This window comes from Eretmochelys imbricata, chromosome 6, assembly GCF_965152235.1.
Source record: "Eretmochelys imbricata isolate rEreImb1 chromosome 6, rEreImb1.hap1, whole genome shotgun sequence".
NCBI lineage: Eukaryota > Metazoa > Chordata > Testudines > Cheloniidae > Eretmochelys > Eretmochelys imbricata.
In genome coordinates this window covers 68,205,643-68,233,612 of record NC_135577.1, presented here as the reverse complement: position 1 = coordinate 68,233,612, position 27,970 = coordinate 68,205,643, and the positions used below count along the sequence as shown (strand labels likewise).

Below are 27,970 nucleotides of genomic sequence, written 5' to 3'. Positions count from 1 at the left end.
AAGAGAGCATGGTGCAGGTGCTTGGGGTGGATGTCCACAGAGGGCAAGGTAGTCCTTCCTGTTCAGAAGGACATGTTGTCACTGTGTGACCTCTGTTCCCAAATTAAAGGCCCCTAGGGGGAGGGTGGGTGCATAAGTGGTATTATGGTAGTGAAGTAACTGAGCATAGTGCTGTCAAGATTATTAAAATTGAAAGGTTCATTTTCAATTTGTTTACTTTGTACACTTAAGTGTTCTAATTAACTGAGCTTATAATATTACAGGAAAGCCTACTGCCTCTAGTCAGGATCAAGGCTCCATTGTGCCAGATGTTCAGACAAATGTGACTTTCAGACTGAGTATCCCCTCAGATACACAACCTTAACATCCTATTAATATATTTTTGGAATGGAAAAGTCATTTGATTCATAGACCTCTTAAAGTTGTCCCTTAATATTAAATCCACATGCTGTTGAAAGTCTGTATGCCAAGGTGTGCAAAACTTCCCCCCTACAGAGGTGGCTGTTCTGTAGGAGAGGAAGGGAAATGGGAAAGGTACAACAGGAATGCTATGTTGCAACAGTGAATCTAACCTCTGAGTAGAGGAAAAAACTGCCAGACATATGCAGTGTACTAGGGAGAGACAAACTCACTTCACTTGTGACTCACTTCTCATTAGTTTAAAGTATAGAAGTGTAGTAGTTTTAAAAAAAAAACACCCTCTAATTTCAGTGATAGAATTCATAAAATGTATTCTTGTATGCATACTCCATAAACTTATATCCATTACAAAATGTGAAATTAATTTACACATGCACATTTAAAAACAGGCTTTCATGCTGCAGATGCTACCTCATTGAGAATTTGCAGCTGTTTTCCGTTTTAATGACTAAAGTATTCAACATTACAGCTTTTTTTCTTTCTGAAATGCCTTTTCTACGGTCTTTCTGGGTAAGTAGTTTTCATTCATACAAGTGTACTCTGGAGTGACTTGTCTGTGAAATTTAGATCAGAAAAATTAGGTCATTTCCCTCCCCACATAACTAAACAAATCAGATTTTTGCACGTTCTTAATGCTTTTATCCAATTGGATGTGTCAAACAGGACAGTAATAAGTGATTTCCTATTTGTAAATCTGGAATGCTCAGCAGCCTGATATATCTGGGTTTAATCCATCGTTTTTACTATATCCTTTTCTGTGATGAGTGGTTTCTGATTTTAACACACCTAAGAAGGCTTTTGGGGTTGCACTTACTCCAAGAGCAATCACAGGGAAGTGTTCAGATTCTAGAGTATTCAAATAGAATACAGGGTATATTCACCAGCAAGGTCCAAGTGAAAGAAACATGCAAAACTTTGCCACTTTGTATAAAAGTGAGAACAGAATGGGTTTACATTCTGACATTGGATCCTATACTGCTAGTGTCAAAAGACTTAGACTTTCCATCAATATTTGATTTTCCACATTGTGTTGATGACAACTTACTCATTTTTTAATTACATCTGCATCATTAATATATCAGAATTTTCATAGTCAATTTTTTTCTTTAGCTTTCTAACTAGCCCTCAATTTAGTGGGGAGACTGAGATGAAATTTTGTTTCATGCTCAATGATGGCTAAAACAGGGAGGGAGGAAGGATGGACTGCATGAGTTTTATATTAAGATCTTAAGTTGACCATTTACACTACTGCTATCCCCATACAGCAGTGGTCACCAACCCGTTGATCACGATCGACTGGTAGATCCTGGAGCCTCTGCCAGTTGATTGTGGTCTCCGAGCCACTAAAAGTCCAGGGGCACTGCAGAGCTCAGGCAGGTTGCCTGCCCAGCCTGGCCCCACGCTGCTCCCGGAAGCAGCTCGCTACTGGCCTGTCTCTGCAGCCCCCGGGGGGAGGAGGGGAAGCGGGGGAGCTGGTGGCTCTGTGTGCTGCACCATTCCCACAGCTCCCATTGGCTGGTTCCTGGCCAATGGGAACTACAGGGATGGTGCTTGCGGGCACAGGAAGTGCATGGAGACCCGCTGCCTCTTCCTTCCTGCCCCAGGGGCTGCAGAGATGTGCCAGCATGCCAGCAGCTGGACGCTTCTGGGAGTGGCATGGGGCCAGGGTGGGCAAGCAGCCTGCCCGAGTTCTGCTGCGCCCCTGGACTTTTTGCGGGGAGCCTGCACCTCACACCCCATCCTCTACCCCAACTCCCTGCCCCAGCCCAGAGCACCCAAACTCCCTCCCAGAGTTTACACCCCTCACTCTTGCACCCCAACTCCCTGCCCCATACTCAGCCAACGCACACCCCACAGTTGAGAATGTTACACTAATTTGTGACAATCCCTGAAGGATTTTGGATCTATAAACCACAAATGACACTAGTGGGCGGGGCAGGGCCTCGGGGAAGGGAAGGGGTAGATCCTGGGTTGATCTTAAATTCAAAAAGTGATCTTGTGTGTAAAAAGGGTGGAGACCACTATCATACAGTAACAGATTTCTTTGATTATAGTATTCTAAACATATCAGATACAAAGCTATTCATATCTACTGTGCACAGACCTTTAATTGTGAATCCACAGTCATGGCGGTGACCCGTCCACCTGCCACCCTTCCTCTGTATCTAATTTGCCTGCAACAATGTTATTGGTTGTAGTGACTCAGTGGTATGAGATACCAGTCACACGTCAAAGTTTTCATTAGCTAATTACTTGGCCAACCTGCTATTGCTCTTCATAGACTCCATGGCTACATGTAACTTGGACATTGTTGCCTAGAAGGCTACACATGGCACTGCTAGCTTGGCTCTCCTGGGCACTAAGGTACCACGACTGGGAAAGCTGATGTAGGAGCCTAGGGAAAGTCCATAGAGCAAAGAGATATTGGGACTCTGGGATAAAGCTCTCCTGCCCCCTTTCAGATAATGCCAGTCTCTCCAATATAATCTTCTAAACCTGTAAATCAGTGGTCTCCAACCTTTTTAAGCCCAAGATCACTTTATGAATAGCTTATACGTAGGGCTTTGTGGCTACTGCAGGGGCCAGTGTGGCTGGGGCCAGTGTGGCTGACCCCAGGGCTGCCCAAACAGCTGGCCGCTGCTGAAGTGGTTCTGCAGCTGCTGCTCTGGCAACTCTGGGCAGCTGGCCTTGGGGACCACCCGAGCAGCAGTCCCGGGGCAGCTGCTGGCTCTCCAGGGCTCCCCCCTAGCAGCTGCTGGCCTATTGGAATCCGCCCCACAGCACCCACCCTAAAATTCAATCAGGGGTATTTATGGTATGTCATGGACAGGTCACAGGTAAGAAATAAAAACTCATGGTCCATGACCGGTCCATGACTTTTACTAAAAACACCCATGATTAAATCATAGCCTTACTTTTATGGCCCCAGTGGGCTTGACATCAGTAGCAAATCAGCCACTGTCCTCATGTTCCTGTGTTCCCTTCAACTACCACTTAACCCTCTTTCTGTTTTCTCCTTTCCTCATTCTTGTCTTTAATTTGCATCCTGAAATCTTATTGGTTAAAATGCCTTAATATAAAAATATCAAAAAACAAATGTTGAACCAGTTTATTCAATGTCTTTTTAAGAATGAATTAGTCTTGAATGTCACTTTGCTCATCTAGAGCAGAAGTGTAGACTACTCTGCACAAATACACAGACCACCAAATATAAATAACTTAATATGCATTAATTTATATTATGACCCTTAGTGTTAATTGCTATTTTAAATAAAATCAGTTTGAAGTATTAGTAGCAAGTTGAGCTGCATGCTAGCAACGTATAGGACCTTCTGGAACATGGAAGTTTTAAACTCTGCAACATGTGGGAATGGCATTGTATTAAAAATAATAAAGCAAAGGTTAACATTCAAGGGTAATATAATGTCTTAATTATGCTTCATATAAGCACTACTTTGCATTCCTATTAAAGGAGTAAATGGCTATCTTATCATTCTCTGATGTCAGCAGTGACTTATAACCACTCCTAAGAACAAGCACAGCAGCGAGGAAATACTAAATTTAAAAAGGGCCACAGCAATTTCCATTTGAAAATTAATATAAAGAAATAGTGTTAAGGCTATGGAAAAGAACTTGAAAGCCATATAAATAAATGTATGGAAAAGTGGTCACCACTGGTTAAGATGAAAAGGAGTACTTGTGGCACCTTAGAGACTAACCAATTTATTTGAGCATGAGCTTTCGTGAGCTACAGCTCACTTCATCAGATGCATACCGTGGAAACTGCAGCAGACTTTATATATACACAGAGAATATGAAACAATACCTCCTCCCACCCCACTGTCCTGCTGGTAATAGCTTATCTAAAGTAATCTTCAGGTTAGGCCATTTCCAGCACAAATCCAGGTTTTCTCACCCTCCACCCCCCCACACAAATTCACTCTCCTGCTGGTGATAGCCCATCCAAAGTGACAACTCTTTACACAATGTGCATGATAATGAAGTTAGGCCATTAGGTTAAGATGAGTTTCATTATCCATTGTGAGCCTAACTTTGCATCCCTCCTCTTTGGTCTATCACCAGAACACAGTCTCAGATTTTGTTTAAAATTGTTGTCCAGGTAACCTTTTAAAGATATGGGGCATGAAAAAGATTTTTTGCTCGTAGTTTAAAAATTCTCTTGATTTGATCACACCGTATTTAAAAAACAGCTGATTTGAGATTTTAAATAGAGAGTTTATATGAAAGGTCACTGCATTTTTAGTGCACAGAATGAGATCCAATATCTCTAACATCAAAAGTCATGAGTTCAGGCCCCCCAAAATCATAACTTTTTAAAATCAAGATTCTTTTTATATTGGCCTTTTGGTTTTTGAACTTTTAGGTTATCCTGGGGTCATGCTTTCAAGCCTTTCTCTGTAATCAGGAGAGCTAGAAACTTACTTTCTTAAATGAAAGCCGAGACTCTTGCCTCATCACAAGATTCCAGGAGCTCAGGGCTTTAAGGGGAGAAAAAAAACCTGAATAGAAACTCATGATAAAATTGTGAGTTCTGGCAACACTTGATATGTTGAAAATCATATTTTAAAGTTAGCCTATGCTGAGTTAGGTATGTCAGAGTGTCACATAAGAGTCAAGTGCTTGGGAGCATGTAGAGTTTATAAGATCTGCAAGCTATGGTGGGACTTGGTGGTTTTCTTCTATATACCCAAATTATTTTTACCTTCCTAGATGTTGGACTTCCCAAGTGAAACTGATCTGTTCTTCTTCGAGTGCTTGTTCATTTTTCTTTCCATGGTAGGTGTGCGCGCGATGGGTGCACAGTCGCCAGATATTTTTCCCTCAGTGATATCCATTGGGGTGGTTCTAGCGCCCTCTGGTGCTGTGCGCTCATTTGCCCTTATAAGAGGCCTGGCCAGCCCCACACCCTCTGTTCCTTCTTACTGCCTGTAAAAACAGCTTCTCTTGCCTCAGCAAGGCATTCATCAGTAGTTCTTGTTGTTAGTTTGCTTTCCAAGTTTCATTCCCTTCAGTTTTTCTTTTGGTAGTAGTGTAAATAGTTGGACCCTCACGTTTGTTTAGAGGGACATCCTCTGACCCTGGGGCTGGGCATGCACTGGTCTCCATGCTTCAAACTCTGTGCATCCTATGGCAAGCCCATGCTGGTGAGTGACCCGCATTCCCGCTGTCTGGAGGAAGGTCATATGTGAGAGCGTTGCCAGATCTGCCACCAGTTCAAGCCTCATCTGGGAAAAGGACACAGAGGCTAAACTAAGGTTCATCCTGATGGAAGCTGCATTCAGACCAGCATCAGAGTCGAGCTGGCCCAGGGTACCTTGGCATCTGTGCAGAGTGCTCCTCTGGTGGCACGTGTCTTTCTGCACTGTTCCCCTTCACTAGTGCCAAGGAAGAAGCACAAAAAGCAATGGTCCAAACACAAAAAGCAATGGTCCAATGTTCCCTGGATCCAAGGAAGGACACTGGGAGTGCGACCTGTTGGGCCACTCCTCTTTTTTACAGTGCAAATATTTGTAATAAAAATATAAAATGAGCAGCGTACACTTTGTGTTCTTGTTGTAATTGAAATCCATATATTTGAAAATGTAGAAAAACATCCAAAAATATTTAAATATTGTTTCACTGTGCGATTAATTATTTTTTAATCTCGTGATTAATTGCAATTATTTTTTTTAATTGTTTGACAGCCCTAGGCAGATCACTGAAGAACTTAGACTACAATCACGCATTCTCATGTGCTTCGTTGATTACTTTAAAGTGTGATACTGTCTGTCACAAGCATCTCTGGAGGGTGCTGGCAGACATGAGGATTTAAAGCCTCTTATTGGAAGTCACCACCACCAAGAGATCATGGTGTGAATGGCCGTAGGTCACAGTGAGTGGTTTTCCACTGGGCAGTATGAGAGACCAGGGTGTTTTTTGTCCCAAGAGTCTTTACCATATACCCAGAATTTATTATGAGACAAGTCTTCGAAGATTTTGACAGAATAGAAGGAGCTGGGATATCCACTGATGAACATGTCTTAACTGACCTCAGATAACATGATGAAACGATGCTCTTTGCTACAACCACCAATGCAATGAAACAAATATTGGAGTCTGTGTAAAAACAGTTAGTGAGGAATATGGACTATTCCTGAATGACTGAAAACAAAATGCATGCATGTTGACCTGACTAACAAAAACAGGATGCAAGCAGACATCACAATTAATGGACAAGCTGTAGAGGCAGTAATGAATTTAATTATCCGAGATCATATATATCCAATCAAGGAGACTGTTCCAAAGAATTTGGAAGAAAACTAGGGCTGACGCACTCAGCTATAGCCTTCCTTAAAGTGTGGAAAAACCATGGCATCTCAAAATCTACAGATTTGTGACTTTTTTCCTTAGTGATTTATGAATGTGAATCGTGGGAAGTTAATGCTGACAAAAAGAAAATTGAAGTTTTTGAAATGTGGTCCTGGCAAAGACTTAGATGTATCCTGGATGGGGAAAAAGACAAATGCTTAGGAAATATTAGTGGAGAGAAGTAGTTGATATAGGAAATCAACAGACTCAAACTGTGTACACTTTGGTCATACTAGGCCTAGAGATTGAAATAGCTGTTCCTTCCATTACTTTCTCAAGGTTGAGGGTCATGTCAGTATGGCACAAACAGCCAGGAGATGGACTGCATGTTCCCTTCTTGAAAGCACCCCCAACCTTAAAGATTTTAAGCCTCACATTTTTCACGCTGAAGGAATAGACTGACCCAGTTCGACTTGCCTCAGCATTATCTAAAATCTTGGGGAGAAACTCTACTCAACCTGATACCGCTGTACTCCTCTTCACATATGATACAGCCAAGGTTTAAATCTTGTTCTCTAGAGTGGAAGGGTCAGGGTAATAACTTGCTCCATCATCCATCCCATAAAGATTGGTTTCTGAAAATGTTCAGATACGCTGGTTAAAATAAAATTTTGATGACAGGTTATTAGGACAACCTTCAGTGGTATCATCTTAGGAACCTGTATTATACACAACATACTATTTGAACTGGGCTCTGTCTACGGGGATTTTAGCTTTGTATAAAGGCATTGTCGGTGAAATCCTGGTGAAAAGGTGAAATGCATTGAGCATCTTAAGGCTGCAAGTTGATGATAGTGTGGTATCATTCATTCCTGGTTTTGGTTGTCATGGAAGCCAAATGGAAATATGTTCAATGCTGTATTCTTACTATTTGCATACTGCTGGAAAAAATCCAGCTTTTTGCAGAGAGGTTAGAGATGCCATGATCCTTGTAACAATGACTGCCTTTCACCAATGAATTTGCTGCTTCTCTACTGTCTTTCAAAAAAATCTTTCACCCTGTGTAGACTTTGGTATGAAGAAGACATGTACCTGTTTTGTACAAAAGCACATTAAGCTTTTGCCACCCACACTGTTTTTGAGTTCTTGAAGGTTTTTAATTTCAGTGGAACATTGTTGTATGTCTGTAAAATACCATGCAGACCTATTGTGCTGTGTAACGAAGAACAAGTTGCCTGCCAAAGAACTTGACAATCTAAATGTTTCTCCCTCCTTTGTGTGTTTCCCAGAATGGTCATTTTTGGGGACCGTGAAAGATTGTGCAGAGAACAATTGGACTTCTTCCAGTTTTGCCGACTCTTATGTGGTCCCCTGAATTTAGTTGGTTCTAACACAATATACTGCTGCAGTGCCAACAATATCAGTGAATTCTGTTGCCATTCACCCAACAATGCTGAAATCTGTAGATTAACTTTCCTTTGTAAATTTTAGGGAATAGACCATGTCTTAACCCAATGGTTCTCAAACTTTTGTACTGGTGACCCCTTCCACATAGGAAGCCTCTGAGTGCTATTTCCCCCCCCATAAAATAAAAACACTTTTATATATTTAATACCATTATAAATGCTGGAGGCAAAGCGGGATTTGGGGTGGAGGCTGAGTGCTTGCAACGCCCCATGTAATAATCTCATGACCCCCTGAGGGGTCCCGACCCCTATTTGAGTACTCCGTCTTAACCTAATTAGCAGTTTTTCATCAGAATGTGAAATACAGGTCTGCAGAACCATAATTGTTGCTTCATTAGTAGGTGTATTTAGCCATTTCTGTTTACCTTCCTGTCTGATCTTACATTTGAAATGTTAACTTTGTTTTTCTGATCTAAAGTTGATTTTTCCCCCCGCTAGTCTTCAGTTCTGTTAAATGCTAGAAATTGTAAACTTACCTTCCAAGTTTCTGGAAGCAAAATTGAAGCCATATGATTGCATGATAGCTTAAATCAGGTGATATGTAAAGTAGTTTGTAGCTTTGGTTAAATATGGGTGTTGTAGGCCTTTCCTCTGAGCTGGAGGTGAATGCCACATTTTAAGAGTTGGAAATAAGGTTTCTAAAGATGAATGAGGAGAGAACCAGCTGCTACTGTTCAGTTGGAAACTATTTTCTTCAAGGCTGAGCTAACAAGACAATAACACGTTGGCTATGTTGTTGAAAGTTCTTTGCAGCAGAAAAGACAAATTTTTAAAAATCTTGTTCTGTAGAGCACAACAAAGACTGCAGAAATACTTTTTTTAAATTTCACTTGTAGCATTCATCACTGAAGTCAATAGCTGCTATCTTTTGACTTCTGTCAAAATGATGTGATGAAAATAACACTTTTTGTCTTTCATCCAAGGATCTCAAAGTTCAAGTGTAGAAGTGCATTCTCTGTCCCTTCCCCGGTACATTTGGGGGAAGGCACAGCTGTGCGATTTCTTTTTTTTTAAATAATTCTTTGACTGATGTCGAATGAAGTCTGGATCGTGCTCTTTTGGAGTGGGCAGATGCAGTTGATGTGCAATAATGTCCCATTCATTGATGTGAAAGTGCTATTGAAAACTGCTGCTGAAACTCATGTTCAAAACAGCAGCGACAGAGCTGTATTAAATAAAATCCTAGTGAAAATCACACCATGTGACTTCTCAAGGAGAGCTTTGGCAACGTTTTGGAAAATGGCTCTCTTTTTTGGAGTGGGACATGAGGCAATGTTTATCCTACTCAACTTCTCTTCTTTCTGAGCAAGGGGCAAGTTGCCAAGTACAGGAACTGAATTGGCTGGATCTATGCAGATGGAAACACTCTGTCTACACTAGTGTAAATGAGATGCACAAATAGTTCCAAGATTCTTTGAACTATCCTGTATCCATAAGTGCAGATTGGACATTTCCTTGGAAATAAAATATTGGCCAAAATCCATGGATATGTGATGTGGTTTTACTAACTCAACTCTGATACCAAGTTGGCATACTTTTGGTCCTGGCTATGCTACCTTCTAAGTAGAACTGAAGTAGTTTCTAATCTTGCTTAAAAAGATTGATTACACCCTAACCTATTTTTAACACCGTTTGGTCAGTCAAATTACAAAATTCAGATCATAATTCCCCATTGTTGCAGCTCCACCAGTGGTAGAAAACATGAAAGCAAAGCATAGAAGGGCTCAGGCATCTTTACTATTGCCATACAAGTCATGATTGAGCTGGAAGCTCAGTCTGTATATAGCTGCAATATAAAACTGTGCCTGGAAGCATGCATTTATAACTACTAAAAATGTATTGTAATTGCTATTTGAATGCATTTTTACAGAAATATAATCATATTTAAGTAAACTTCCTGTTCTAGTTAGGGAGTTTTATGAATGCAGGGCACTTCTCCCTTCTTTGATAAGTTTCCACAAAGGCCAAGTGAGGAGCGTAATTGTAGTATTGCCATCTGTAAGGGATTGTCTACACTTAAAAGGCTGCAGCTGCACTGCTGTAGTGCCTCAGTGAAGATGCTACTTATCCTGATGAGAGAGCTCCTCCTGTTGGCATAGGTAATCCACCCTTCTGAGAGGCAGTAACTGTGTCGATGGGAGAAGCACTTATGTTGACATAGTGTCATCTGTACCAAGGGTTAGGTTGGTATAACTCCAAAAAGAAAAGGAGGACTTGTGGCACCTTAGAGACTAATAAATTTATTTGAGCATAAGCTTTCATGAGCTACAGCTCACTTCATCAGATACATGTCACTTAGGGATATGGATTTTCCACATCCCTGAGCAACATAGTTATATCAACAAGTTACTAATGTAGACAAAGCCTCAGTGATCAAAAATCTAGAGTTGGGCATGGGATTGGCATAAAAACTAGATTTTAAAAAATGTATTCTTTGTCTTGGGTTGTGTTTTTTCATTCATTTTCCCACATTCTCCTCAACCATAAGATTTAATAACTTTTTTTAATGAAAGCTGATTCCTGCCTAATCAGATGCCTTCAGGAGCTGGGGCTTTAAAAACGCCAAATGTCATGAGTTGACAACGCTGTTTGGGTCGGTCATAAATATAAAGGGAAGGGTAACCACCTTTCTGTATACAGTGCTATAAAATCCCTCCTGGCCAGAGGCAACTTCCTGTTACCTGTAAAGGGTTAAGAAGCTCAGCTAATCTGGCTGGCACCTGACCCAAAGGACCAAGAAGGGGACAAGATACTTTCAAATCTTTGGACGGGAGGAGGGGGGGAAGGCTTTTGTTTTGTTTACATGGTTGTTTACATGGTTGGTCATGGTTGGTCTGAGAGAGGCCAGACAGAAATCCATCTTCTTCAACCCATCCTTATCCAAGTCTCCAGTATTGCAACCAGTATAGGTAAGCCAGGCAAGGCGGATTATTTATCTTTTGTTTTATGTGAATTTTCCTTGTGTTAAGAGAGAGGTTTATTCCTGTTTTCTGTAACTGTAAGGTTTTGCCCAGAGGGGGATCCTCTGTGTTTTGAATTTGAATACCCTGTAAAGAATTTTCCATCCTGATTTTACAGAGATTTTTACCTTTCTTTTTTTAAAATAAAATCCTTCTTTTAACAACCTGACTGATTTTTTCCATTGTTCCAAGATCCAGGGGTTTGGGTCTTTGAGGATTTTGTAACCAATTGGTTGGGATATTATTCTTAAGCTTCCCCAGGAAAAGGGGTGTGTAGGGCTTGGGGGGATATTTTGGGGGGAAGACCTCTCCAAGTGGTCTCTTTCCCTGTTCTTTTGTTTAAAATGCTTGGTGGTGGCAGCATACTGTTCAAGGACAAGGCAAAGTTTGTACCTTGGGGAAGTTTTTAACCTAAGCTGATAAGAATAAGTTTAAGGGGTCTTTCATGTGGGTCCCCACATCTGTACTCTAGAGTTCAGAGTGGGGAAGGAACCTTGACAGGGTCACTCTAAAGTTAAATCTTTAATAGTTTCACTACACCTACAGCGTGGTATTTTGGCAAGGTGAAATCTTGTGGAGCTTGTAGTACTAGATTAAAATAATTCTGATGTCCAGTTTAACAAATTTTAAAGTATTTAGTTTTTAAATATAAGTTGACCTCTGAGTTGAATGTATTCTGTCTTTCATTTCTTAATGCCCTGTGAAATGGTAAACTCCTTTATTTCTGACTGTGTAGCTCAATGGCTGACTTCTATCTTGTGTTATGCAAAAATTATACAACTGAAAGTTTTAAAGATACCTTACAATAAAATATTAAATGGTGGGAATGGATTGCTGAAGTGAAAGATATGGTAACCTGTGTTAACAGTATCATACAGCATTCCCACGTTCTTTACTGGTTAAGACTGTTAGATTTGGTTATTGAAGTAAACTTAGGCCTCATCTTATATTGGGGGCTTTCTCTGAACATTTTAATTATGTTGCAATGGCAGTACGAGGTCTTCCTACTCAGTGGTAGGAAGAACATAAGGGGTAGGGCTCTTTACCATAGTGAAAGTGTCTTTCTGAGATGAGAAAAGGAGTACTTGTGGCACCTTAGAGACTAACCAATTTATTTGAGCAAAGCTTTCGTGAGCTACAGCATCCGGATGCATCCGATGAAGTGAGCTGTAGCTCATGAAAGCTTATACTCAAATTGGTTAGTCTCTAAGGTGCCATAAGTACTCCTTTTCTTTTTGCAAATACAGTCTAACATGGCTGTTACTCTGAAACCTTTCTGAGATGATTTGAGCTTAGTAAATGTTTGTCGTCTTGGTGCTGGGTCATCTTTAAAAGTGCAATTCAGTATAGGCCCGAGTGACACAGAAAGCCACTTATGCACCTGATCACTAATTCCTGTGCCCCGTACAGTAGGAATGCAAATCTGAGTCTCAACTCACCAGGTATTTTGTGTCCATCTCACCTAGATTGGTATGGGTTGGAGGTGAGTGGCTTTTTGTAAGCATGTAAGTATTCAGAGGGGCTGCCTTGAAGTCTAACTTTTTTTTCTCTTTCTTTGCAGTACTTGGGTCATGTGGAAGTGGATGAATCGAGAGGAATGCATGTCTGTGAAGATGCTGTGAAGAGATTGAAAGCTGTATGTATATCTGTTTCATCAAAATGTTGGCTCGTGCTGTGAATGTTATGCCAAGATGTTGCTGATTCTGCAATAGCATTCCAGTTTCAAGTTGTGCACTTTTCACCTTATGTAAGAAAAACAGTTGGATCACTTACAAGACCCACTGCATGTGATTATAGAGGCACATGTTAATCTGGGAGTCAGAGGGGAGAGAGTTAAGTCTATTCTTCCTAGTTGTAGTAGCTAGTAGATATTTTCAAAGAAGGGTTAGATAAAGAAAAACAGAGACAACAGTGACCTATACTGAATTGTTGTCCATAAGAGATGTTATTTTACTGGTATTGGTTAGATATGAAGAATGGCCTCTCCCTCTGGAGTCTGCCAGTTACCAGTACTATTGCACCCCTTAAACAGGGGCCTTATTCCACTCTTCATTACACACAGCACTACTGCTTGATTTGGGCTCCTCTTTCCTATGCAAAATAGACTAGTAGCATTACTTCATGCATGCCAAGCTTGGATCTGCTCAAAATGGCCTAAAAGATTACCTGGTTGTGATGTCAGTATGGTGGGCTGCTCTTAGTTTGGCTTCGATAAACATTTGTTCCTGTGAACAGCACTTGTTCAAATGCTTTCTTCTACTGCAACTCACTTTAGGAGATTGTGTCATCTATATCCTGTAGTGCTGTTGCCACAAAATCCTGCGAAACTAATGAAGTCCAGTCAGTCAATTTTTTATCAAGGAATCAGGCTCCAAAAACCTTGAAGGTTAGGAGGGAAAATAAAATTCACCACAGGAATAATCCTAACTGTGAAGGATACAGAACTCCAGTCCCTTTTATCATTTCCCCTATACATCTTGGCTATGTGAGCTCTTCAGTGAAGCAGTTCGTGGAGCTTCTGTTCAGTAGTGCGGCAAAATTACTTAAAGCAGGTGGTGTTGCTGCACCTTTGCAAATTTAAGGCATCTGCTGCCAGACTTCATTTTTAGCGAGTGTCACATGGTTTCTCACTTGAGTTTCTTCTCTGCTAGCACACATAAGAATTGTTATAGATTTTCCTTTTCCTCGTCATGTTATGCTATAAAGTTTCTGAACTGACTTCAGTGCTTTGATTAAACTTCATCTTAAATCTTTTATTTCATTTCTGCCACAGCCGATTTATAGCAACATGTTAAAGCTACACCCCATCCGTTCTTATGCAGTGTAGCAGTGATTGGTTGCTATTTTCCTAACAGGGTTACAGATAATAATGTAAATGAGGCACTTTGTCCTTTATCAGATTTAGTTTATGTAGCTAAAAACACAAATATAGACTGACCACACTATTGAGCTGCATTCATTTTTGTCCTATTCTGTTCTATATAAGTTCTTTTACTTCCCTCATTGATGTAGTGTCCAAGCTCCTTCTGTTAGTATATTAAGTGACATGGCTAACATCTGTTGTGCAGCTTATTCTTTTACTTTTCCTCTCCCCAGGGGGAGAATTGTGTGCAGAATGGAGTGTTCTGCTCTGGTAGTTTTTAAAAAAAACCTGAAGCCCAAAAGCCAGTTAAGTATGACTAAACTTAACAAGTAGTAAAATATGTACCCATTAAAAGTTCTTAAAGCATAGTGCGTACTGTTTCTTTGGAATCCATACAAGAGCAGGTATCTGATGTTAGCTTGCTTGAACTACCTATTCATATACCAAACTTAAATTGAGAATAAAAGTTAAAGGTTTACCTACTTTTCCTGTGGACAGCTAAATATATTCCTTGTAAATAGTTTAATTACCTGAATAGCTTGATTATTTTAAATTGTGGACAAGTTTCCAAACTTAATTCAGCATTCAAGGTGGGGATAGGTTTTCTGCTTGTAAGAATCTAAAGGAGGTATTTGAATTATTTATTGTGAGTCTGATACAGAAAGTATGACAACAGCACATGCCTATTCCAATTTCTGTCTTCATAGTCCTGTCTGCCAGCTTGGAATCTGAGAAACAGACATAAAATTTTCAGCCATGCTACCTATTACCTACTGTAAGACTATTGAGTCTACTTTTGGCAGGGATTTTTTAAATGGTGGAACTCCATGAAATTGACGTTCATGTGGAGTTTGTTATTAGCATATAAGACACTGTCATTTGGGCTTTATTTTTGGAATATTTCCCTCTAATGTCTTAGGAATCAGATTATTTGAAGCTCTTTACTTTTTTTTAAGGCTCTTGTGTGTGTCTGCCATGTGCAAGATTACTAAAATATATGGCTTATTTCCGGCAGTAGCATTTTGACATCCAACAATGGAATTCATCCTTAAGAGGGATTCTTGCTTTCATCCTAGATTGGTAAATTGAGCTGCTCTCTTCTGCCCTATAACCAAATATAACAGTTTTTGGCCTACAATCCTCTGACTTTGTTTAGGGAATGTCTGACCTTGAGAAGATTTACTTCTGATATGGTTACCATGCCTTTAAATCTATGTTGCCTGTTCTGATTTTATGCAACTCTGACTCTTTTTTTGCAGCGAGTGTAGTGTTTTCTCAAAATCCAGTCAATAGGAAGAATGGACATAGGATATACCTAGTTACAAGCAGGAGGGAACAGGTGATAGTAGTCTGGAGTTGTCAAAATGCTTTCTTGTCTGGCAGCTCATCAATAGTTACGCTTATTTTTTCTTTCTATATTTGTTTTAATAGTGTGGGATTTTTCCAAATTCCAGTTTTCTGGACTGCAATCAACAGAATCTAGCAAATACATTATGCATTGTCTTCCACTTCTTAGGCCTGACTCATCAACCCAAACAAAATTTTATGGGATCCTTCAGGAAGAGTGTAAAACAGGAATCTCATTGAGAAAATAATTTTTAAATCTTTTTCTCAATGTCCTCCTAAAAAAAAAAAAGTACAAATTGACTTCTCCAACACATTTCGCCTGATTTTTTAGAGGGTTTTGTTGTCGCCTCTTAGTTGATTGTAGCATATTGACCAGTGTATCTTGCAGAACTAAAATTCACAGGTCTGGCTTTTTTCATTGCAGTAGAATAGCTTCAAAGAGCCACTTCAACCATAGAAAGCCTCTGGATAGTGAGACCCTGCTAACCCTGATAAGTGATAATTCCTTCATTTCAAAACTTGAATACATGAGGAAAGTGTCAGAGAATCAAAGATCCCCTTATAAATACAGAGCAGGATTAATCTTGCATGGGTGAGGTCATGGCCTACGAAATGATTGCACTCAGAGAATGAATCTGAAGTGTTGCTTAAAACTGCACTTGGATGAGGAAATAGACTGCATCTAAACATATGATTATAATTTCTATCTCCGTCCCATGAGTAGTCAACAAGATGTACTGTAGCCAGAAAAAGATAAATGCAAGATTGCATAAAAGCAAAAAGATACAGCTAAGATTGAGTGGTACTTAAATAAACATTCTTTCATGTTTTGATGTTGGAAGTTTAGAAAAATAAATTTGAAGAAAAATATTCAAAGTGAGCACTGTGTAGATTTGTCAAAGAAATTTCTGTAACTGTAGCATATTCTATTGCTGCAAGTTAATAGAGGCAGGATGATAATTTTACTTAAAATGCCTCCCTGGTAGAATAGACACTTAGTGTACATGAGAATGTCATTGCTTTTGAAGCCCCTTGTCCTATTTAGATGCAGTGGCACAGCAATCTTGTTTGTAGTTAAGGGGTCTATGTCCATTTGTCATTTTATTAATTTTCTTGTGAACAATGGGGCTTGCACTTTTCTATTGGTTGGCTGGATTACCAGTTGGATTTAAATTGCACATATATTAATGTTGTGATACTTAGACACTATATATAATACACACAATTTTTTCAAACCACATTACTGTCAAAGAAAAGCATAGTGCAAATTGAAAAAATCTAACTTCATGCAGGAGTTAAACTTACAGGTCTCTGTTGTATGCGACTCCTGTGCAAGCAGACAGTACAAAGACAAGACTGTACTTTCTTGTCTCGTGTCATATCTGTTTTGGCTTTAAGTTGTTTTAGTGTGTACTACCAGTTTCTAACTTGTCATTTTTTTTAAAAAATGATGCATTTCTTTTAATATGTGTTCTTGTTTTAGCAGGTAAAAGAAACTTAATTTAATTGTTTTTAAAACATACATTAGTTATCTCTAAACTATTAACTCTTAGTGCTGTTTAAAAAACATTTTGCATGTTGTCTTTCCATTAACTTTTTTTCCTGGGGTGTTTTAAAGAAAAAAATTTCATGTTTAACAAGTGCTTTGCTGAGAGCAAAATTAATGATTAACTATCCCTGTAAAAATGAGGTCGCTTCTGGTGAATCTGTTTAGCTTTTGCTACATCTTTTAAAAGCTGTTACTTAGTTTAATACAATAGATTTTACTCAACTTGGCAGCAGCATCCAGCCCCTTCTCACTAGGTACACCACAGTGTGATTAATTCATTAGTTCCCCTACTAATATTCAGTATGTCCCATCCAAATAGAGGTTTTGCTTTTAAAAAAATCTTTCTTTGGAGCCTCTTTGCTGATATAAAGCTTATGTAAGAACATCTCCAAGTTTAAAGAATTTATGTACATTTAAATAGTAAAATGTGTAGTAAGCATTAAATTACATCTGAAAAGAATTACAGGCTGAGAATGGGGGCGGGTCAGCGGGGAGTCAGAAGATGCAAGGTTAAGATTGATGCTCCCTTCTCAGTTTTGAGTTTCCTGGCTTTAGTGGTGTTGCAACCTTAGCTTTGTCTAAATATAGAATTTTGTGTTTTAACAATCAGTTTGAATCTCAGGATATGTATAAACATGCAGATCTTTAGTATAAAAAGGCTTAACTATTGGAACATTGGTATAGATGGTGTCTTAAACTGCAGTGGGGAATGAGATGAGATTTTTCCCTGCTGTGGGTAGAGGTATCCTCTGCTGGTTACTGCTATGCCATTAGATTGTTTCCTACAGGACGGCTCACAATCTTTTGTTGGCAGAGAGATGAACTGAATTATCTAACAGATCTTTCACCTCGAATTTGAATAATTCTATGACCTTGTGGCACAGTGTGCCACCTCTGCAAATAATTTGGAGGGATAGCAAAGGCAGCATCGTGCTCTTTAGGAGCCAGCCATTTAATTATTGAATGGACGTGCATATAGACATGGGGTATGAGTGAGCAAGTGTTTGGGTTCCAGCTCAAGAAGACTGTACCTACCTCAGATGTATCTGAGTGTTAGTCTCTTGTTAGACTTTGACACCAAAGGAGAAGCCAGTAAAATATGAATGAATGAATGAAATGGCTTGGCAAATTACACTTGAAATTTGCACATCTTACCCAATTAACTTGTCCATTTTTGTTTAACACCCCACCACCAAAATCAAGCCCATGGTGTGAAGCTATGCAGAGCACTGGAGTTCAATTATTTCACTGAACCACCTTCCCTCTGTGAGCTGACTTCTGTTGGATATACTTCAGAGGTGCCTTGTTCATCCTGAGGATCTGGGAAGTACACTACGAATTCATTGTGCCTCTTTTGTGTAAAGAGGTAACATTGAAAGGCTTCAAAATAAGTGTTGTGAGGAAACTCCTCTTGAAAGTGGGACAATTAAAGCGCAGATAAAGAGGCTCTTCAAGATTCCTGGTAGGGGGTATAGGACCCCCAGGACATAAAGAAGTGCGAGAGAAGGGTGGGCACCAAAAATGATCCATATTATAGAGTACTTACCAAGCTTAATTCTTTGTTTAGCTTTAACAGCTTCAATTTAAAAAACAAGCTTCTGAAACAAGTGAACTTCTTGGCCATCTACAATTAAAACAAAAAACAACCTTCAAAAACAGCAAAAATTTCTTGGCTTTCAGAGGAAATTGAGGGAGCACGCAGAAGCAGACCCGCAAAACTTTGAGTCCAGAGCATGTTTTTTATGGCTGAGTTCTAAATTCCAAAAACTGGTTTATAGTGGAAATGGGGTCCCAAAAGTGTCTCTCTCTGTATTTAACTTTGTGCTATTCAGGCAATTTTAGATGTTTCTCCAGTTTGCAAACATTCATCTTCGGAATCCTCATTTTAGTGTGAAGCAAACTCTTAGCTGTGATAAAAATTAAAAATTTACATTTCTCAGTGGTCTTAAACTACAGAATCTGGATTGTTTAATCTCCACACCTGCTGCCAAGTTTGATTTATAACCGTACTAAAGAGGACTAAACAGGGAGACTGCTGCAGACAAAATAACCACTTTGCATGGAATTGGGTCTCCGGTTAAATTCAGTTCTCATTTCCCCCTTTTCACCAGTTTTGGGGCTGTAGCTTGTGATCTTATTAGCACTCTGTGTAAAACCTGTTTATCTGCATTTTCATGGGATTTTTCACATTTGCCTATCGCATCCTCTATGGATAACTCTAAACTCCCCTTACTTTCCCTCCATTTCCCAACTCTTGTATGTGCTTGTTGGTTTGAAACTCTGGGACACTTTAGCTACCTACAGTAATAGCACTCGACTTGTCCCCCCTGTTCCTCCAGGAAAGGAAGTTCTTCAAAGGCTTCTTTGGAAAAGTAAGTTTAATGCCTCATTTGTGCTTGCACTATAAGGAGTTACATCCCTGGTATAGCACTGTTTTAGATCAGAGTGTTATAGAAGCCACAGCAATCCATTTCAGAATGTCTCCTCCTGACTGAGATTACCTGGAATGACACTTGTCAAGAAAAGAATCTGGGTAAAAGGCAGCTCAAAATAACCATCTAATGACAATCCGGCTGATTTGTATGCAAAATTCCAGTTTTTAAATGGTTTGGTCTCTCTGACAAAACCACAGCACTAGATTGGTAATGCTGTTAACACTTCCCCTCTGGTCTCCTGAGCTCAGATTTGGACTAGATCATATGGAAGCCAGACTGATGTATTAGAAGTTTTGTCCACATCCTGAAATCATTGCAAACTTGACCATATTCTGCCCTGAACTGCCGTTTTTGATAGTGTAGGGAGAATATACTTGTAGGCACAGTGCTATAATACGCTTCCCTTTCCTGAGAACCAAATTAATTTAAGGCCATGTGAGGATGGGGCAAAAACTTAGGTTTTGTTTCTTTTTCTTACTGAAGTTAAGATAGTGGTTCTCAAACTTTTTTTACTGGTAACCCCTTTCACATAGCAAGCCTCTGAGTACAACCCCCCTTATTAATTAAAAATACTTTTTAAAATATATATTTAATACCATTATAAATGCTGGAGGCAAAGCAGGGTTGGAGTGGAGGCTGACAGCTCATGACCCCCATGTAGTAACCTTGCAACCCGCTGAGGGGTCCTGACCCCCCCGTTTGAGACCCCCCTGATGTATAACACTTTGGGACTCAGAAACCTGCTATCTGCAATGTTTCGTTTCAGTGCAGTATTACTCAGGAAAGCAACCTCTTATGTGGAGGAGACTGGCTGTGTGTGTGTGTGTGTGTATATATATATATATATATATATATATATATATATGTGTATATATATTATATATATATATATAAACATAAACTCTCCATGTTGGTGTAGTGTACCAAAAGTTATTTTGCGTGGGCACACATTCTTATAGGGCAGAGATTGTAATCCTCTAACAAATCAAATTGCATTCCTTTAGTACGTCAGTAATCTGTGCCTTCCTTGTACATGGGGGAACAGCAGCTATGTTAAACCATTTTAAAAGGTTTTAACTTTGCTTTAATTTATACAGGACAAATAAGAGGATTTGATTTTCAGATGTCTTGTAAAATGTAAGCTTAGCTTAAACACTTGTTAGTGGTTTGAATTTTAAAATGTTTTTATTTACTGCTTAAAGAGGAAAAGCTTTTATGGCAGATTCTCTGATCAGAAGTTTCTTCCACCTTGCTTGGGGAGTAAAAGCAGAATTAATTTCAGTAGACCTTTGGAGAAAACTAAAGTTCTTTGAGTAGATGCAGCCACGTATTCCAATGCACTAGAGCCAGACAATCTTGCCCAGCAGTACCTGTAGGGGTGGCAATTGTGCCTTGTAGCTGTAGCCACTCCCATAGCTATGAGGCTGTGCTGCCCCAGCCGCTCCCCACCCCCAGTTCCTTCTCACCACCCATGGCTGGAGTCAGAGCTCTGTGTGGTAGTCACCTCATGTTTTCTACCTCCCAATTTTCTGAGTTTTTTTTTTCTCCATGTATATAGTCAGTAATACTATGGATAGTGTTAGTGAAGTTAATGAGTTAGGATACTTATTGCCCTGCGTGATGCACTCACCAGTGTTCAACACTGCCTGTCGGAGGGGAGCGGGATTCTGAATAGCAATCCCTATACAAGTTACTTGCAGGGTTTAAGCGAGAGACACGCTAAGGAGTGGTGCTCCATTTGCAATTTGTTTTCCAAAAGAACTCAGGTGGCCAGAGACTTAAGCATGCAGTAGTACTTTCTCAAGCAGGCTGTAAGGCCTGAGGGCCACATCTGATTGGTGGTCACCTTTGGACTCTGTGGTTGAGGCACTCTGCTTTCCAGTGCTGGAGTCTCCCCCAAGAGATGGAGGAGCCATTCACCCTCTGTGGGTGCTGAGGAAGAAGTCCCATAAAACTAATCAGGACCATCTCAGGGCTTTTGGAGTCTCCTCCTCTTCTGAAAAGGGTACAGACTAGCACCATACCACTTTCAGCACACAGGTTTGAGGAAGTCCATCAGATACTCCTTGGTACCAGGCTGAGACCACCGAGAACCTGTACAGTTGATTCCAATTCCGGCTTTAGGGTGTCCGTTGAGTCTGGTACTGACGACATCAACACCGACACTGACTGTCTCCATGCCGGTGGCATATCAGGTGGCTACAGATTTACTCTGCCTGTCTGTTCCAGACTCTACACTCGTCCAGCACTTTTTTGAGGCCACAGCCTCCACCATGTCGTCGACACCATCTGGTCATGTCATAGAGACACAGGGTCCGTCAAATCTGCGGCCTATAGAATTGAGGCCAGAGCCAGGCCCAGCACAAAGGACCTCGTTGGCACTGGTACACTCCTCAGCACCGACGTTATGTCCATAGGAAATCCCGCCTTCTGCTTCTGTACTGCTGCTGACCTGTGTACCAATGCCTTCCCCAGCATCAGGGGTGGGTGCTAAATATGTAGTACTAGCTGTGCTAATACCTTGTTGCAAGAGTACTGTTGTCTGTCTGCTTGCCCCGCGAGTCTCACTGCGTTCTTTAGAGATCGTAGAATCATAGAATTGTAGGACTGGAAGTGACCTCAAGAGGTCATCTACTTGAGTCCCCCAGCACTCATGGCAGGATTAAGTATTATCTAGTCCTCGTCCCTGACAGGTGTGTGTGTTTAACATGCTTTTAAAAATCTACAATGATGGAAATTCCACATCATTGTAGGAAATTTATTCCGGTGCTTAATCACCCTGATAGTTTGGAATTTTTTCCTAATATCCAACCTAAACTGCCCTTGCTGCTATTTAAGCCCATTGCTTCTTGTCCTATGCTCAGAGGTTAACGAGAACAATTTTTCTCCCTCCTCTTTATAACAACCTTTTAAGTCAGGGATGGACAAACTACAGTCCGCAGGCCGAATCCGGCCCACCAGCCATTTTAAGTTGGCCCTTGAGCTCTCACTGGGGAGCAAGGTCTGGGGCTTGCCCTTCTCTGTCACTCCAGCCAGGGCACAGGGTCAGGGGCTGCTCTGTGTGGCTCCTGGAAGCAGCTGCATGGCCCCTCTCCAGCCAGGGCGCAGGGTCGGAGGCTGCTCCATACGGCTCCCAGAAGCAGCGTCATGGCCCCCTCCGACTCCTACACGGCTCCAATGACCCCCCGCTCCAATGGGAGTTACAGGGGCAGTGCCTGTGGATGGGGCCATGTGCAGAACTGCCTGGCCATGCCTCCACATAGGAGCTGGAGAAGGGACATGCTGCTGCTTCCGGGAGCTGCTTGAGGTAAGCGCCGCCCAGAGCCTGCACCCCTGAGCCTCTCCCTAAGCCCCAACCCCTGCCCCAGCCCTGATCCTTCTCCTGCCCTCCGAACCCCTCAATCCCAGCCTGGAGCACCCTCCTGCACCCCAAACCCATCATCCCCAGCCCCACCCGAGAGCCTGGACCCCTTCCCGCATCCTTTCCCACACCCCAACCCCCTGCTCTAGCCCTGATCCCCCTCCCACCCTCAAACCTCTCAGTCCCAGCCCAGAGCACCCTCCTATACCCCAAACTCCTCATCCCCAGACAGAGCTGTCCCCACACCCCATTCCCCCTCCTGAGCCCGGAGCCTCCACCCGCACCCCAAACTCCTCATTTCTGGCCTCACCCCCTCCAACACCCCAACCCAAATTTTGTGAACATTCATGGCCCACCATACAATTTCTATTCCCAGATGTGGCCCTTGGGCCAAAAAGTTTGCCCACCCCCGTTTTAAGTACTCAAAGACTGTTAATCATGTACCCTCTGTCTTCTCTTCTCTAGACTAAACAAACCTAATTTTTTTAATCTTTCCTCGTAGGTCAGGTTTTCTAGACTTTCAATAATTTTTGTTGCTCTTCTCTGGACTTTCTCCAACGTATCCACATCTTTCCTGAAATGGAACTGGACACAATACTCCAGTTGAGGCCTAATCAACATGGAGCAGAGTGGAAGAATTACTTCTCGTGGCTTGCTTACAACACTCCTGCTAATATATCGTAGAATGTTTGCTTTTTTTTGTAACAGTGTTACACTATTCACTCATATTTAGCTTGTGGTCTACTGTGACCCCTGGTATACTCTGATGATGCAGAGGCAATATTATGGCAGTCAGCAGCAGCACCACTCACTGCACTTCATTAGGCAGTCTTTTTCCACAAGGCAGCAGGACTACCCTGGAAAGGGTCTTATGTCCTGGAGGCAAATGCCTTTTGGTTCTGGTTTCAGCCAGTCAACTTGTCCCTGTCCCCGTCCCCATCCTTTGGCATCTACTAAGTGCCAGTTTTGTCTTGTGTATCCAGGGCAGCGATCCAGTCATGATTTTTACATTCCTGTCCTCTCTGTTTGGGGACAAGATGGCTTGTTTTTACGATGTTTGGGACTTGATTACCACGGACAGCTGGGTCCTAACTCGATCTGATATTGCTTATGCTATCTAGTTCCTTTCCATCCTTTCTCCCCACCTTCCTTCCCGTCCCTTTTCAGCAACCTCTTTCGTGAGACACTGTTCCTTGAATAGGTTCAGTCTCTGCTAGATTTGGGAGCTCTGGCATAAGTTCCTCCGCAGCAACAGGGTTGGGGGTTTTATTCCTGGTACTTTCTAGTTCCCAAGCCCAAGGGAGGGGCGAGACCTGCAAAATTAACAAATATATCAGTTATGTGAGGTTCTGGATGGTCACCCTAACAACTGCCCTCACATTAAATCACAATGACTGGCTTGCTGCCCTGGACCGTCAAGATACTTATTTCCACGTAGTGATTTTCCCGAACCACAGGAGATTCCTATGGTTTGTTGTGTCGAACCAGCACTATCAATACACCAAACTCAGTTCCCTGAATCTTTACGCAATGTATGGTTGTGGTGACTGTGAACCTCAGGAAAAAGGAAATTCATATTCTCCATATATGGAGGATTGGTTACTGAGAGGCAAGTCCAGGAAAAATGTCCTTTCTTACATGCACATCTCAGTATACTTACTCGATTGCTTGGGCCTCACCCTAAACAGGAAGTCAGCATTGATCACTATTCAAAAAATCTAGTTCCTTGGGGCCTTAATAGATTCTAGTAGTCTGAGACATTTTCAGATGATTCGTCGCCTTTGTCTGGAGCTCAGCCCTCTACTACAGTTCGAGTGTGCCTGGAGCTGCTGGGTCACATGACTATACACACAAATGCTCCATTTTGCCAGATTGCATCTTTGCCCCCTCCAGATGCAGCTGAAGTCAGTCAATCATCCGACCCATCATCCCTTGGACAGACTGGTCCAACTTCCTCTACCAGTCCGGGGCACCTTATGGTGATGGAGATTCAGGGCAGTGTATGCCAGGGCATTCCTCTTGCTTGGTCCCCACCGACTAGGATTATTGTCAATGACACCTCTTTAAGAAGCTGAGGAGCACATCTGGGGTCACTGAAAATTCAGAGCCTGTGGTCAGAACAGGAAGCTTCACTGCATATCAATGTCCTGGAGCTTCAGACCATCTACAGTGCCTGTCACACTTTCCAAGATCACACCAAGGGCTCAGTGGTTCACATACTCACTGACAATACCACCACGATGTATTACGTGAACAGACAAAGGAGGAGCACACAAGTGTTCTGTGTCAGGAGATGATCTTGCTCTGGCAGTTTTGCATCGGGAAGAACATTACTTTGGTAGCCGATTGATTCTTTACCTCAGGTAGAGTAATTTGCGGATTGACTTAGCAAGTGTTTTCCCCTGAGTTTTGAGGGGGTCTCAGAAGCCCGGTGTTCTGAAGTCCATCTTTCCAGTTTGGGGCATTCCAGTTGACCTATTTGCCACGAGAGACAACAAATGCCATCTGTTTTGCTCTCTAGAAGCGATGTTCAGTTTGGACTTCCTGACTGATGCTTTTCACTCAGTTGGGAATTGGCACTCCTATAGGCTTTCCCTCTGATTCTGATCAGTCATCCTCAAACAGAAATTGGACCATACCCAGCTCATCCTCATTGCTCCGGCATGTCTGAGGCAACATTTTAGTTTTCCATCCTTCTCGCATTATTGGTTTGGCTTCCCACATCCCTTCCTCTTCATCCCAAGCTCCTGACTCAGCATCAGTCAGATTTTGCATCCCACAGCCTGATCTCTGCATCTCACTGCATGGCTGCTCAGTGGTTAAATGAGGAGGAAGATCAATGTTTAGAGGCTATTTGACAGGTCCTATTCATAGTCGGAAGCCTCTACCAGAATGGCCTATTTGGTCAAATGGAAGCATTTTTCGATATGGTCATTGACCTGTGGAGTTCAACCAAAGCTGACAGGTATCCAGGGCATCTTGAAATACTTATGTCATCAGTTGTACTTAGTTTGTTGAGGGCACATCTGGCAGCGATTCTGGTGTTTCCAGGGGCAGTTGGTAACAAGGTTCTTGAAAGGAGTCCCTCATCTCCACCCACCAGTGAGAGAAGTTCCTTTGTGGACCCTTAATACAGTCTTAGTGGCTCTGATGGGACCGCCATTCAAGCCTCGAGCATCTTTTTTTTCCTCTCCGTATGCCAAAATATTGCATTTCTGGTAGCAATAACATCTGCAAGGAGATTGTGAGAGTAGTAGGCTTTGATGGCAGAGCCTCCTTACACGCAGCTCTCCAAAGACATAGTGATCTTGTGGTCACACACTAAGATTTTATCTAAAGTGGTTTCTCAATTCATCTTAACCAAGTGGTGTGCTTACCTATGTTCTTTCCTCAGCCACATTCAACCCGGGAGAGCAGCATCTTCACATGCTGGATGTCAGGCAATGCCTAGCCTTTTACCTGGACAGGACTAAACCTCTTCATGATTCTCCATGTCTGTGTTGTATGCAGACTGAATGAAGGGACAAGGAGTCTCTTTGCAGATGATTTCTAGGTGGATAACTTCCTCTATCAAGACAGCTTACAAAATAGGTCTGCTACACACCCACAAAAGGTGCAACCTCATTCTGCGAGAGCTCAGGCTATGTTGATGGCATTCTTAAGTTCTGTTTTAATATTGGACGTCTGCAGGGCTGCCATTTGGTCAGCTGTATGTATGTTTATGAACCATTGTGCCACTACCGCAGCATCCGGAGCAGACACAAACTTTGGAAAGGCAGTTCTGCAATCCTTGTTTAGATAGACTCCAAGCCCCACCTCCTGTGAGTACTGCTTATGTCACCTACATGGAATAGGTGGCTGCATCTGCTCAGAGAAGAAAAAAGTTACTTGCCTGTATTGTAACTGTTGTTTGAGATGTGATACAGAAGGGTATTCCACAATCCTCCGTCTGTCCCTTCTGCATCAGTCTATGCGCTTGACCTTTGGTGTGAAGGAACATAGTGAGGCTGGGGCGGTGCCCCTGCAGATAGCTGGGGAGGAGCTTCAGCCATGAGTACAACCATACGGGTTCTGCTAGACCTGATTCTCTGGCTGCTGGGCACACACACACCTGCAAAGAATACACTTCTGTATCATGTCTCGAAGAACAGTTACAATAGAGGTAAGTAACAGTCTTTTACAGTACATGCCACTTACAGAAAGAGCTACATCTCCATCCATATTTCTTCCTGTAATCTGGGAAACACATATTCTGCTGTAATGGGTATAAATAATGAAGTGAGAGTCTTTGACTCAAGGCCCACATATCATATGTGAGAGATCTGTCATATAGGACAGATGTAATTAGATTGCTCTGTTGTAAAAGCAATGTTTAGAAAAGACTCTGCCTAAAACAGCCTACAATGTTTTGAGTGGAGGTTTGTGCTGTTTACAGCTTAGAATTACAAATATTTCTTTCTTAATGGTGAAGGAAGAAACCACAAAGTTATCACATTAAATGAGATGTCTTTCTCTTTACTATATATTGGCATTCCTATCCAATGTCATGCTATAAATACAAAAGTAGAGATGTGATTGCGTACAGGAACATAAATTGCACACAGCAACTCGTAAAGAGCAATATCTTGCACACACTTTCAGGAAAGAGAACTTACTAAATACTTGAACTCATAAGACTCAGCAACTCCTTTTTCTGATAGGCAGTATTTTGCTACGGTTTTCTCATCTTGCTCTTCGTTGTATTACAATTTCCAAAAAGAAAAAGATTTGGTTCCTTTTAGTCAGTTAAGCTTTCAATCAGCATTTAAAAACAGTTATACTAACCACTAGTGGAATTTAAGAAATTGGTACGTTAACGGCTTAAATTATGACATTGGAAGTCATCATGCAAATCTAGGGGAAAAATCTATTTTTCATATAACAAAGTGTAGCTTTTACCAGGAATATCTGTAATAAATTGTGTTTAACATGCACCTTTGGTACTTCATCTGTATGTTCCCTACTGATCAGCTTCCACTGAGACTAATTAGGTATTCCAAATCTTCTAGGAGCTTAAAACTACCACAAGTTTTTTTAAAAAACTAAGCAAAACACTTGCCTGCTGTGATAAGAAATCAAACCTGGACCAGTGACATATGAATAGATCTATCTTTCAACTGCCAGGACTTGTGCTTCTAATGGGGGATATTACTTGTGGCTAACTTTGAAAGGTTCCAAGGTAGTACACCTTAAAATCATAAAATGAAGTATGAAAATTCTA

General features: G+C 41.4%; 1 protein-coding gene across 6 annotated transcripts in view; it reads left to right on the top strand.

The window, feature by feature from the left end:
• Positions 1–27,970, top strand: part of NUMB (NUMB endocytic adaptor protein) — a 160,196-nt gene that overhangs the window by 113,002 nt on the left and 19,224 nt on the right. For 4 of the 6 annotated variants that reach the window (XM_077818773.1, XM_077818769.1, XM_077818770.1 and 1 more), the window contains 2 exons: positions 12,717–12,791; positions 19,254–19,286. In XM_077818773.1, coding sequence (XP_077674899.1) covers positions 12,717–12,791; positions 19,254–19,286 — 108 coding nt within the window. The remainder of the gene's footprint in view (positions 1–12,716; positions 12,792–19,253; positions 19,287–27,970) is intronic. The other 2 variants (XM_077818774.1, XM_077818772.1) reach the window with 1 other exon arrangement.